The following is a 12,566-nucleotide window of genomic DNA, read 5'->3' as shown; positions in this document are numbered from 1 at the left end:
ATGGTGCTTTGGAAATGGTTTCATTGTATTTTGGGGGGTTGTCTCTCCCTGTAGCACGAGAGAGCCTCAGAGTCTGAATGCCGCTCATATACACCCTTCTGCCCTGTAAGGGCCTGGCAGGGACCTGCAGTCAGTGTTGAATGAATGAGGATCTTGCAGGACCAGCCCCCCTCTCCTGGGTACAGGGTGACACTAGGACTGGACAGCCTTTGGGTTGACCTAGACTTTGAGCAAGTTCCTGTCCTGGTCAAGCCTCAGTCTCATCTGACAAACGGGTTACCCGGTCCAGAAACAGGGCCTTGTCAGGTCTTTCTGTCCTGGGTATTGGGGACCCCTAAGAGCCTGAAGTGTGCCCCCTGCCCTCTTCCTATTAGGGCCCTGTCTCATTTGCTGCAGTCCCAAAACATCCTCGATCCACCTATCCCACCCCTGGGCTCCCAGCAGTGAGTTGACGGGGTGGAGGAGTGAGCCATGACGGAGAACTTCGGATTCCCTCGCTGTGGCAGAGACGGCCGCCCCTCCACACGCACACACACTTCACCTGGCATGGGAGCCAGGGACGTGAGGAGGAGTCTCCTTGCTGGCAGAATCTTCTCTTTCCTTCCGCCCACACTACAGCTTGCTCTCTGCCCATCGTAGCACTCCATCTGCCAGGCCACAATCCGTCGTGACCAGGCTCTTGGGCTACAGAGGCCGCCTCCCCCAATAGCTGGTGCTGTCTCTGGGGCCACCACACTGAGGTGTCTCACCCAGGCCGTCCTGTGCCAGAAGAAAACCAGCCCCCCCAAGCCCTGGGCGCAGGGCCCTCCCCTGCGGAACCACATGTTCCCTTATTTATGAGGGACAAGCTACAACAGGCCCCTCAGGCAGGCAGCGGGAGGTAGGCATGGAGGAAAATGTGCGAGTGGAGGATGCGGCCGCCCAGATCCCGTCCCTGCCGGCATTAAACTGGCTGGGGGGGTGGGGGGGCATCTGTCGCAGGGCCAGGCCTGAGTCAGTGTGGCAGGCGGGCATCGGGCCTACCAGGAAGGTGGGACAGAGTCCCGAATCCTCAGCGTTTCCGACTGGAGCTAGGAGTGACAAGAGAATGTAGCGGCCCCTGCTCCTTCAGGGCTGAGAGACCCAGAGAGCCCCTACCCTGCAGCTCTGACCCCAGGACCTCTTCTGCAAGTCCGGGGCGCCCTCCCCGGCACTGGCCAGATCACCACCCAGCTGAGAACGAAGGTGCCTGCAGCCAGCAAACCAAGGCGCCCTTGTTTCTGTCCACTCGCCTCTTGTCAGCTCCTCAAAGGAGAGGCATTTCCCTGAGCCTTGGACCGACTTTCCACAGGCCTCACAACCTTCTGTGGGAAGGCCTTCCTCCCATTTCCAGCCTTTATCCCTCCAGAGATCTGCGAGCCTAACTCCACCTTTCCTGCTACCTAGGATGTGGTGTAAGGGGAGCTCCTGTGAATTCAGCTGTGGGTGACAAGGAGCTTCTGGCTCTGTGCCCCCTATCCTCTGACCCTGCGACCCTCAGGTGGTCCCCTGCTCTGCTCATCTAGTGTCGGGGAATTGCTGGTGGCCAAGAAGTGAGAGAAGCCTGGTCCTGAGGCCGCTGGGCTTTGTGGCAGCGGATTAGCTGAAGCCAGGAAGGCAGCGGATTAGCTGAAGCCTCTAAGGCTCCGTTTAATGAAGAGAACGGACTTGAATTGACAGAAGAGGACTGTAGGCAGACACCAGGCCAAGGAGACAGAGACTGGCTTGAGCTGGGAAGGGTTGGAGGGACGGGGCGGTCAGACAGCTGTGGCCGAAACATCGGTGAGGACATCACCACAGCAACAGGGCCTGTTGACAAGACAACCCCATGGACCCTCCTTTGGAGGATCTTGGAGTGAGGAGGTCGGGGAAGAGGCCCCCCGAGGCAGCAGTGAGCCCAGGAAACAGGTTCCCAAAGCACAGCCCCAGTGGGGATGGGGGTCAATTCTCTGGCTCCTGCACCCGCGGCCCAGCCTCGCCTCCCCTGCCCTTCCCCCATCAGCATCACGGCTCTATTTTTCATCCCTGGGCTTAGGACAGTGGCAGCTGGACTACCCTACCTCCTGTTCCACCACCCCTCTAACACGCTACACATATTCTGGGAATCTGGTGTCTTAATTTGGGACTAAAAAGAGGAGGTTACATCATGTAAAGAAATTTTCATGCTACTTCTTGTTTCCCCCTGGGGCCCAGGCTGGGCCACTAGGCTTTATCCAGAGCTCAGAGGGGCCCCAGGCCCCTGAGGAGCACTGGGGCAGAGGGTGGGATGGGAAGGGTGAACAGACCCCGCAGAGCCCAGGCACCCTGGCGCAGGGGCAGAGGAACCCTGGAAAGGAAGGAGAGGTTTGGCAGGGTCTTCGGAAAGAAGAGGGGAACCAGGGCCTGGTGCCCTGGAGTCACACACAGCCCATGGTCCCTGCCCAGGCCTGGCCCCACAACTCTCGGCATGCAGGGACGGGGTGCAAAGCCCTTCGCAACGGAGGCTAGCCCCCCAGCCTCTGGCTCTGGGAAATAGCCCATGAGCCCCTCACCAGCTCCAGCGCCTCGTCCACCTCTGCCTCTGTCTTGCCAGGCCCCTTCGCACAAGTCCCGAAGCCCCTGTAGGACTCAATTTCCCCATCTGTACTGCCTATCCATCTCCCGGTTAGCCAGGAGGGTCAAGTCAGGCCATAAGGACCAGGATCTGTCTGTTCCCTTGAGGGATCCAAGCTTCCAGCTCATAGAAGGCACTCAGTAAACAGTTATTAAATGGATGGATGGATGAAGGAATGCATGCATGCATGAAGGAAGGACGCTAAAGCCCCGGGGAGAAGCCACAGAGTACCCCTAGTGGCAGGGCTGAGGTGAAGGCGGGGGAGCCACGGGTTGGGACTGGGCGGCTGGACACAGGTGCCACGGGAGGCTGTGAGCTCAGGGGCCTGCCCCGGGCCCTGGGGACGGGCCTTCCGTGTCTAGAGCGGCAGGCTGCCTCTCCCAAGGGAAGGCTGAGGAACTGGTGAGCAGTGGCTGCCCTGTTTTGAGAGGGGCACACTGGGACTGGGGGAAGGGACCCTGAACGGAAAGGAGAGAGGTAGCCATGTGACTGCCTCAGGAGATCCCACTTTCCTCCCCCAGAGAAAGGCTACAAAGAAGGTCCAGCCCTGGGAAAGTGGACAGGAGGATTCGCAGATGAAGAACGTACATGCAGCCGCTAGCTCTACCCTGTGCTCTCCTGAGCCCCCAGGTCTCCCTGCAGCTCGGGGAGCTCAGCATTCCACCTGGAGCCCAGAACCTTCTTCCGATCCACCCTGTGCAGCCACTGTCGCTCTGTAGGGAGAGGTGACCGCTGGGTGACCGCTGGGGAACCACAGCCAGCCTGAGCCTTGGCTCACATCTCTCCCCCTCTTATCCCCTCCCTAACCAGAAAGAACTCACGACTCCAGTTCAACAAGGTGAAGGTGGAGGATGCTGGGGAGTATGTCTGCGAGGCTGAGAACATCCTGGGGAAGGACACGGTCCGGGGCCGGCTCCACGTCAACAGCGGTAGGTGGTCCCCCCACAAAGGGAGGGGTCCTGCAGGGGGTTGGTGGGGGCAGGCCAGTTGCCCCCAGCCCTCAGGAGGCCCGCACATGATCCATCGTGCACTTGCCTCCCCTCCCTCCTGCTGCTGCCATATCAAGCCCCAGGATCTGGGCCGATTCAGAGAAATGCAGTTGAAGCATAAATGTTTAGCTTTGTTATCTGGGCCTGGAAGAGCCGCCAGCTCTCATTTTAAATATCCTGAAAACTAAACATTTTGAAATCAGGAGGTGGGGGTAGGGGAAGGATATTTTTAGAAGGCAATTATGGGAGGCTGGGCTGCCAAGAGCGGGGCTCCAGGGAGAGGCAGGCCCTGGGCGTGTGGGAGCTGACTGCCTGTTGCTTTGCCGGGCCCCCAGGTTCAGGCAGCCCGTCTCCCCGGGGCCACGGCCAGGAGGCTGGGCTGTGTGGGCTCCTGCGGGCAGCAGACCCTTCTCCCACAGGTGGGCCTTTCCCTTAAACACATGCAAGGTCAGAAGCCCACGGCCGCCACGGCACCCTTAGCTTCCCACCTCCCCCGTGGCAGTCCAGTGTCGGCACCCAGGCAGCCTGCTTTCCCTTGGCTGGAAAGTGGCCAGAGCTGCCTGTCCTCAGGCCGCACACTTCCACTCTAGCCCGGGAACTCCAAATCCCACAGATCGCTCTCCCCCTCCCAACACCCACACACTGAGCATACCATTGGGCTACCTGGTTCTTTGGGTTCACTTCCAGTCCTGCCCCTGTCAGTCTAATCCTGCAGCTGCCTTCGCCTGCCTGTACGAGGCAGCCCTCCAGGACTCCCGAAATCCAGCATTATCTAAAGAGAATGTGGAACGTTCCCTGCCCCGGGACCCTCAGAGAAAAACCTGGTGCAGACCCGGTCTGTCCCGTACCGTGAGGGGCTCTCTGTGTTCTCCCAGCCCCTCAGGCTTCTCGCCTCCCTCGCCGCTGTTTCTTAAAGGTCCAAGCCTCCAAGTCCTGGTCTGTCTTCTTTCTGGATCTTTCTCACATCTGTACCTCCCACTCCAACCCTACCTCAGAGGCAACCCGGCCCAGGTTTCAGCCCTATTCACCTAAACCAGAGCAATGGCCTCTTAAGATGCTTTCGTCTTGTCATGCCCCCACCCCGTGGTGCCACAGAACAAGAACTTCATCCCACAGCCTAGAACCCACCAACCTGGCCCTAACGATCTTTCCTGTTCTTATTCTTCCTCTCGTGCTATCTCTCCCAGGCTACGGTCCGCCCCGACCCCTCCCTCCCACCACAGTGTCATTCCCAGCTCAGGTCCTGCTCCCAGGTGGAATTGTGAGCCAGGAGTGGGGAGAGCGGGGATGGTGCCCTCTCCCCAGGAGTTACAAGGAGAGCTACTGTTTACTGAGAGCTTGTTCCGTGCCCCCTTCTATACGATCTCTTGAGCTCTGACAAACCCATGGTGTAGCTCATCATTTATGAGACTGAAGCTCAAAGAGGTTAAATATTCTGCCGCACGTCTAACTGATGGTTAAGGAGAGATCTAGACCATGTAAAAGTAGGTAGCGAACACGGAGACCGTGAGCTCCGTGGGGCTAGGTCTCGCCTGACTGCCGCTCTCGCTCAGGGCCTAACACGGTGTCTGGCTCATAGTCAGCGCTTGGTAAATAATATAGAAAAGGACTTATAACCTGCTCCAAGGCCTTTACCGACTCCCACAGGCCCCGGGGGTGGGGTACGTGCCCCCCCCCACCGCTCCTCCCCACCTGTCCCAAGCCCAGGAAAATGGACCATGCTAGGTGTCCAGCACCCGTTACCTCTAGCCATAGTGGGCAGACATTCTTAAATCCATTTTGGACTTGACGTTTCTTGTTTTGTTCAAGATTTTCTTGGTTAGAACGGGCAGGAGGGGCACCTGGCTGGCTCAGTCAGTGGAGCATGCAACTCTTGATCTCAGGGTCGTGAGCTTGTTGGGTGTAGAGATCACTTAAATAAATAAATAATTTAAAAAAAATACCCAACAAGAACCCAACTTAAAACTACTTAAGGAACGTACTTATTGGTTTATAAAACTGAGAAATCCAGAGGTAGAACCGGGCTCAGACACGACAGAGTCCAAGTACTCAAATAGGGTTCAGGATGCCCTCTCCCACGGTGTGTTGTACTCGTTCTCTCCTTCTGTAAAATGGGCTTCTCCCGTGTTTGGGGAACAGATAGGGAAGAAGAGACCATGGCCTCAGACAGCTCCAGGTTTCACATCATCCCGGCCTCCCACCCAGGGAACACAGACAGCTCTCCTCTGCATCCTTCACATGACCCCAAGGATGGGTGCCAGTGGGTCCTGCTTAGTTCATGTGCCCCGCTTGGCCCAGTCACTGGCCTCAGGGGATAGGGGTGGTATCCTTGCCAGGCTTGTGAGCATGCCAAGGGGATAGAGAGGCAGAGTCCAGTGAGGGGTGGCCCTGCCCGAACTACACGGGGGGGGGGGGGGTTTTCCTAGAGGGGTGCTCTAGGAAAAAGCAGAGGAGGAGGGCAGGGCTGCCATGCAGAAAACCACAGTAGCAGCCTCGCTGTGGTGCTGGCCTTGGGGTCTGAGGCTGGAGACCCTTGGAAGATCCCCGCGCCCCACAGGAGCTCCTGTCTGCGCTCAGCAGCCCGTTCTGATCGGTTAGGGACCGGGGGGCTGCCCCAAGGGCTCCTTGCCTCTCTGCCCTCCAGCCCAGCATGAGAGCAGCTGGCCTGAGCCACACAGAGTCCCGAGCTTTGGTCTCTTCCGAGCTCTGTGAGCCTGGGAGACTTACTCCACATCACTTGTCTTCCATTTCCCCAGCTGAGACTGAGCCGGATGATCTCTAGACTCTTGCCCCGTAAAATCTGAAGATTCTGAGTTTGGTATCGAGACAGACATCCTGTGCACCTAGCCCCCACCACACACACACACACACACTCACACACTCACACACTCACACACTCACACACTCACACACTCACCCCACCTCTTCCTTGCCCTGTTCAGTCCATGGCAGGCCCCTACCCTTGACATGGGGTGACGAACAGGGCCCCTGTGGGGGCGCCGTTTCCACAGGCAGAGATGCCCAGGCTCCTTGTTTACCCATGGAGCCCAGAAGACCTGCAGCAACCACACCCTGGGGCGGAGGTGGAGGGCGGGTAGTGGGGAGCTGTGCCTGCCCCCTGTGACTCATCCCAAGGTGGGTTGGCTTGGCCCGCCCAGGCCCCAGGGAAGCCAGGGCCACAGCGGTGGGGTGACCAGAAGAGGGCATGGGAGGGCGCAGGGAGCAGTGGCCGTGCCAGGGGCATCGCTGGGACCCTGGCGGCCTGCTTGGGCTCTGTTGCCGCGGAGCGTGAGGCTCCTTCCCCGAATCGGAGCAGACCCTGCTTACGGTCACAGTTCTGCCAGCTCACAAGACACCGCCTCCCTGGTTGCCTGGGAGGAGGAGGAGTCAGCAGGACATTTGTGGGGCTTTTAATAAAACAATCAGCTTGGTCCAGCCCACCTCGGAGTTCGAGAAACCAGCTGCCTCATCCCCAACTGAAAGAGAACTTGGGAACGTCCTGAGGTGGCTGTCCCAGTCCCAGGATGTCCAGCTGGGCTTCGCTCGGCCCCAGAGCGGACGCAGATTTGACCTGGGGAGTCACAGGACCGCGGAAGCCCTGCAGAGGCTTCTGGGCCTGTCCCTCACCTGGGAGCTTAGAAAGGTTCTCTGTACACACACACACACACACACACACACACACCTGCTCTCTCGCTCACCTATTCAGCAAGGCCTTACTCAGAAGGACCAGGTTCAGAGCTCTGGGGAGTCATAGCTTTGGCTCCCAGCGAAGTCCCTCAAAGTTCCGGGCAGGACGCCAAACCCAAACTGAAAGCATCTGCCTGTCCTAACACATGAAAGAGGAAAGGCAACTTTACCCACACGAAGGGGGCATCCTGGGCAGGTGGGTGGGAGCTTTGATGAAGGGAGATCACTTGATCGGGGCCCGAAAAGGTAAGTGGAGGTTCCCCCATGAGCAGTGGAGAGGAATTGCGGCAGTCAGCAGCAGGGAGAGTGTCTCCTGGCTCTTCCCTCAGAGCCTCCGAAAGCTCACGCCCACCAAGACGCTGATAGCTGGGGGAGGCCTCCTGGGTTTACCCTTCCAGGCATTTTTAATTTTAATCCCAATGTAATTTACATGCATTATATCAGTTTCAGGTGTACAATAGAGGGATTCAGCCATTCTGTACCTTACCCTGTGCTCACCACAAATATACTTCTCATCCCCATCACCTATTTCACCCATCCCCCCACCCACCTCCCCTCTGGTCACCATCAGTTTGTTCTCTAGAGTTAAGAGACTTCTGGGTTTTTTGTCTTTTTCTTTGTTCCTTTGTTTTGTTCCTTAAAGTCCACATAGGAGTGAAATCATATGGCATTTGTCTTTCTCTGATTGTATTATTTCACTTAGCTTTGTACCCTCTAGATCCATCTACATTGCAAATAACAAGATTTCATTCTTTTTTATGGCTGAGTAATATTCCATTCTATATCCCATCTTCTTTATCCATTCATCTATGGATGGATACTTGGGCTGCTTCCAATTTTGGCTATTGTAAATGCTGCTACAATAAACATAGGGGTGCACATATCTTTTTGAATTAGTGTTTTCATATTCTTTGGGTAAATACCCAGTAGTGGAATTACTGGATCATATGGTAATTCTATTTTTAATATTTTCATACTATTTTCCACAGCAGCTGCCCCTGTTTACATTCCCACCAACAGTGCATTAGGGTCCTTTTTTCTCCCCAACCTCACCAACACATGCTGTTCCTTATGTTTTTGATGTTAGCCGTTCTTCCAGGCACTTTTAAGATTTTATTTATTCATTTGAGAGAGACAGAGATAGCGAGAGAGAGCACGAGTGGGGAGAGGGGCAGAGGGAGAGGGAGAAGCAGACTCCCCACTGAGCAGGGAGCCCGTCGCTGGACTTGATCCCAGGACCTGGGATCATGACCTGAACCAAAGGCAGACGCTCAACTGACTGAGCCCCCCAGACGTCCCCTGGGGAAAATCAAAAATTTTTGAGATATAACTTACAGACCATAAAATTCACCCTTTTTTTTTTTTTAAGATTTTTTAAATTTATTTGACAGAGAAAGAGAGAGCACAAGTAGGCAGAGTGGCAGGCAGAGGGAGAGGGAGAAGCAGGCTCTCTGCTGAGCAGGGAGCCAGATGTGGGGCTCGATCCCAGGACCCCAGGATCATGACCTGAGCCGAAGCCAGCCGCTTAACTGACTGAGCCACCCAGGTGCCCCAAAATTAACCCTTTTTAAAGTATATAATTCAGTGGCTCTTAGTATATTCACAAGGTTGAACAACCATCACCACTAATTCCAAAACACTTTCATCACCTCAAAAAGAAACCCCATGCCCGTTAGCATTCACTCCCCATGCCCCCACCCCTCTGCTTCTGGCAACCACAAATCTATTTTCTGCTCCTATGGATTTACCTATTCTGGACTTTTCATATAATTAGAGTCATACAGTATGTGGCCTTTGAGGACTGCTTTCTTCCACTTACCATAATGGTTTTGAGGTTCATCCATACTGTAGCACGTACCAGTACTTCTTTCCTTTCCGTGGCTGCGTGATACTCCATTACGTGGCTAGTCCACATTTTGTTTATCCCAGTCAGTGATTTGGGTTGTTGGGTCATCCAAGTTTTTCCCCATCTGGGCTCTCATGAATAATGCTGCTGTAACATGCAGAACAAGTTTTGGTGCGCACACAGGGGTCCAGTTCTCTTGGGTATATACCTAGAAGTGGAATTCCCTGGCCATATGGTAACTCAGTTTAATTTTTTGAGGAGCTACCAGACTGTATTCCAAAGTGGCTGCACCATTTTATACGTCCCCCAGCAAGGTATAGGGATTCCAAATTCTCCACATCTTCACCACCCCCCTGGTTCTGGTCCATCTTTTTTATTATAGCCATCCAAGGAGGGTGTGAAGCGGGCATCTCACTGTGGTTTTGATTTGCATTTCCCCGATGACCTTCTGGGAAGATCTGCGTGTAATAGGAGACAACGCTTTAGTCTATGGAAAAGTTATCATCAGGCCAAGTTGACCAGACAAGCTCCTGGATGGTAGAAGGCACCTTACTCCAAAAAATCAGATGTTCATTTGCTCCTGACAGATATCTGTAAATCCTTGTTAGGCACCTGTTACGGGTCACGCGCTACTCTAAACACTGGAGTTCATTGGTGAACGAGACAGACATGGACCCCGCCTAGATGGAGCTTACATGCTGGTGGAGGAGCTTGGCATTTAATCATGTTAGAATAAGTACTTTAAGTACAAGTGTATGCAGCTAAGAGAAAGAGAAAGGGAGGAGCCCGGGCAGCCTCTCTGACACACTGGTATTTTGGAAGTCCTGGACAGGAAGACCCCTAGCTTGTTAGAGGAGCTGGACTAAGCCAGTACAGTCTGAAGATATTTTTTATCTTCACCCCAGAAGATACTTCAAGAGAGGGACAGGACATGACGTGGGAGAGGAGTTGGGGGCCTTTATGCTGAGGGAAAGTGGAAGCCATTGGAGGATTTTGAGAATGGAAGTGATTGATCATTTTTACCTATTTTAAAGACCACTTTAACAGCAGGAAGGCAAAAAGGTGAGAAATGAAGGCAAGAGTGAGGGCAGAAAGACCAGTGAGGAGGCTGTTGCGGTCATCCAAGAAAGAGACCGTGGAGGCCTGGGCTGGGAAGTGGTGGAGACATGTGGCCGGAGCCTTGTGAACAGGTAGACAGACAGCCTCGGAGATGGATGAATGGATGGGGAAAACAAAGGGGGAGAAGAAATGAAAGATGCTTTGGTCCCAGCATCTTTGGTCTTTGGTCTATGCTGCTCAGTCAGTGGGATGAGTAAGCCTGGGGAAGCAAGTGGCCTGGCAGATGATCAGAAGCCCCATTTGGGGAGACTAGGGGCCATCCCAGTTGGGGGGTCAAGGGAGCAGCCAGACTCTCCAACTTGGAGTATAGATGTCACCTTTACTTCCCCAAACGTGGGCGGACACAGTAAAGAAAGACGGATATGCTGACAAGGGAGCATAGACCATGCTGCCTTGCGGGGAGTCCAGCGCAGGCCATGCATCCCAGCTGAGGCCCCATCTTCCTTCAGGAGCCGTTGTCTGCCTCCCAAGGCCTCCATGAGCACAGACATACATGTGGACAGGCCCAAGTATACGGCTGTGGCCCCGGCCACCATCCTCCCTGCTGTCTACTGCTCACTCAGCGTAGCTGTGGGCAGTCTCTGCCACCCACGGCCACAGAGGTAATCAAGCCTGTGGTCCACAAGCCGAGACTTCTCTGCCTTAGCCAACACCCACGAGAGGACCCAAGCCTGTGGTCCACATCGTATCTGCATTCGCCTGCTCATGACATGCCTCATGTTCTTCCACGGGGGTCTAGCTGGCTGGTGAGAATGCTCAACCAGGTGTCAGGAGCCCTGCGGCCTGTCACAACACACAGTGACTCTAGCCAGGCATTCCCCTGCCCCTTTCCTTCACTCCTCCTTGGCAACGTAACCGAAGGGCAGGGCAACCTCTGGTGTCTTCCAGAGCAACGGATTTTGCAACTCGCAGGCAGGGTCACCTCAGCTATTTCTCTTCTCTGTCCCTTTCTTGGTTCCCTGGGTCTCCCTGACCCAGCGTGGGCAGCAACCAGCAGAGGCCTCCTGTCCCAGCTGAGTGTGGTGGTGTGTGTGGGAGGAGACCTCCGCAGGGGTGGGGCTCGGGGGGGCCAGAGCGGCCACAGGCACGGTGTGGAGGGGAAGGTGGGAGCTGGCCCTGCCCGCCGGGTTTTATCAGCGAGCTCCTCAGACATATACAGAGGCAGAGCTGTGTATATACTCCCAGTCCCCGCGCTCCATCTGTCTCCCACATGTCTAAACACTGAGGGCGCCAAGTGCCTGCCCTCCTCCTCCTCCTCCTCCTCCTCCTCCTCCTCTCAACCCCATCACCACGGGGAGGGGGCGGGGAGGGACTCGGTACCCCTAAGGAGTCCTCAGGGCCACCTCAGGCAGGAGGCCGCTGCTGAGCAGGAGCAAGAGATGCTAGGAGATGCTAGGAGCCCCAGAGGCTGAGGTGCTACCCAGTCTGGATGCGTGGCCTCGGGCATTAGCTAACAGAGGAAAACCAGCACTGGGGGCAAGACTTTTCCCTTGAAACCAGGTTTCTGGATGCCATCCCCTGAGGGGAGCAGAACTTGAGTTATTTTCATTTAGCAATGAATCTGATTTCATTAGCAAATGAATCTGAGCCATCAGATGGGCGGTCTCGGTTGGCAGCCTAAACGCCCCGTCTCACGCTCACCCAGTGTCCACGTCCCAGCCACCCTGCAGGCCTCTCCCCAGCCCACCTCCCCTCCAGCAACCTGACCTCCAGGGTTTATAGCCTGGGCCGTTGCGGCCTGGAGGCTCCCTTCAGACACAGCCGCTGCCTGAGTCGGGGAGGATGGGGCTGCCTGATGGGGGCAGAGGCAAAGAAAACCCTGGGTGCTTATGGAGAGGGGCATAGTGGCCTTTGTAGCAGTCCTGAGAGGCTTGTCCCCTCTGACAAAGGAGGAAGACGTGGGAGCTAAGATTCTCCTCATGTCTCTTGAGATCTTAGAGAACGAGTCTCCAGAAGGGGCCATTCCCCTCCAAGCCCAGCTCCCTTCCAGCCACCTCCTGGCCACCTTGAGATCCCAAGCAGTGCAGATGGATGTAGAGGTCTCCTCCCTGCACCCCACGAAAGACCGCATGTCTCATCTACCTATGGTGGAGCCCCCAGAAAGGCAGGAATGAAGTGGGCTCTTATTCCAGTAGAAGGAGTATTTCCCGCTAGCTTCTCATCTCTTCCCAAACAGAGAAAATCGTCGTGGCCTTTGGAGGTTTGGGTACTTTGGCCCGGAGTACAGGTGCAGGGTGGCGCTGGGCAAACGGTCAGAGCTCCTGGTGGCCTCCCCTTTGCCTTGCTGGTGACTGGGAGGAACCGCCAGACCTTC

General features: G+C 55.6%; 1 protein-coding gene across 2 annotated transcripts in view; it reads left to right on the top strand.

The window, feature by feature from the left end:
* Positions 1–12,566, top strand: part of NRG2 (neuregulin 2) — a 243,002-nt gene that overhangs the window by 208,379 nt on the left and 22,057 nt on the right. For both annotated transcript variants that reach the window (XM_035014275.1, XM_035014276.1), the window contains one exon: positions 3,422–3,540. In XM_035014275.1, coding sequence (XP_034870166.1) covers positions 3,422–3,540 — 119 coding nt within the window. The remainder of the gene's footprint in view (positions 1–3,421; positions 3,541–12,566) is intronic.

Source organism: Mirounga leonina, unplaced genomic scaffold (assembly GCF_011800145.1).
Source record: "Mirounga leonina isolate KUSES-001 unplaced genomic scaffold, KU_Mleo_1.0 Mir_168, whole genome shotgun sequence".
Lineage (NCBI taxonomy): Eukaryota > Metazoa > Chordata > Mammalia > Carnivora > Phocidae > Mirounga > Mirounga leonina.
The sequence above is the reverse complement of the archived record's forward strand: the minus strand, read 5'-3'. Positions and strand labels throughout refer to the sequence as shown.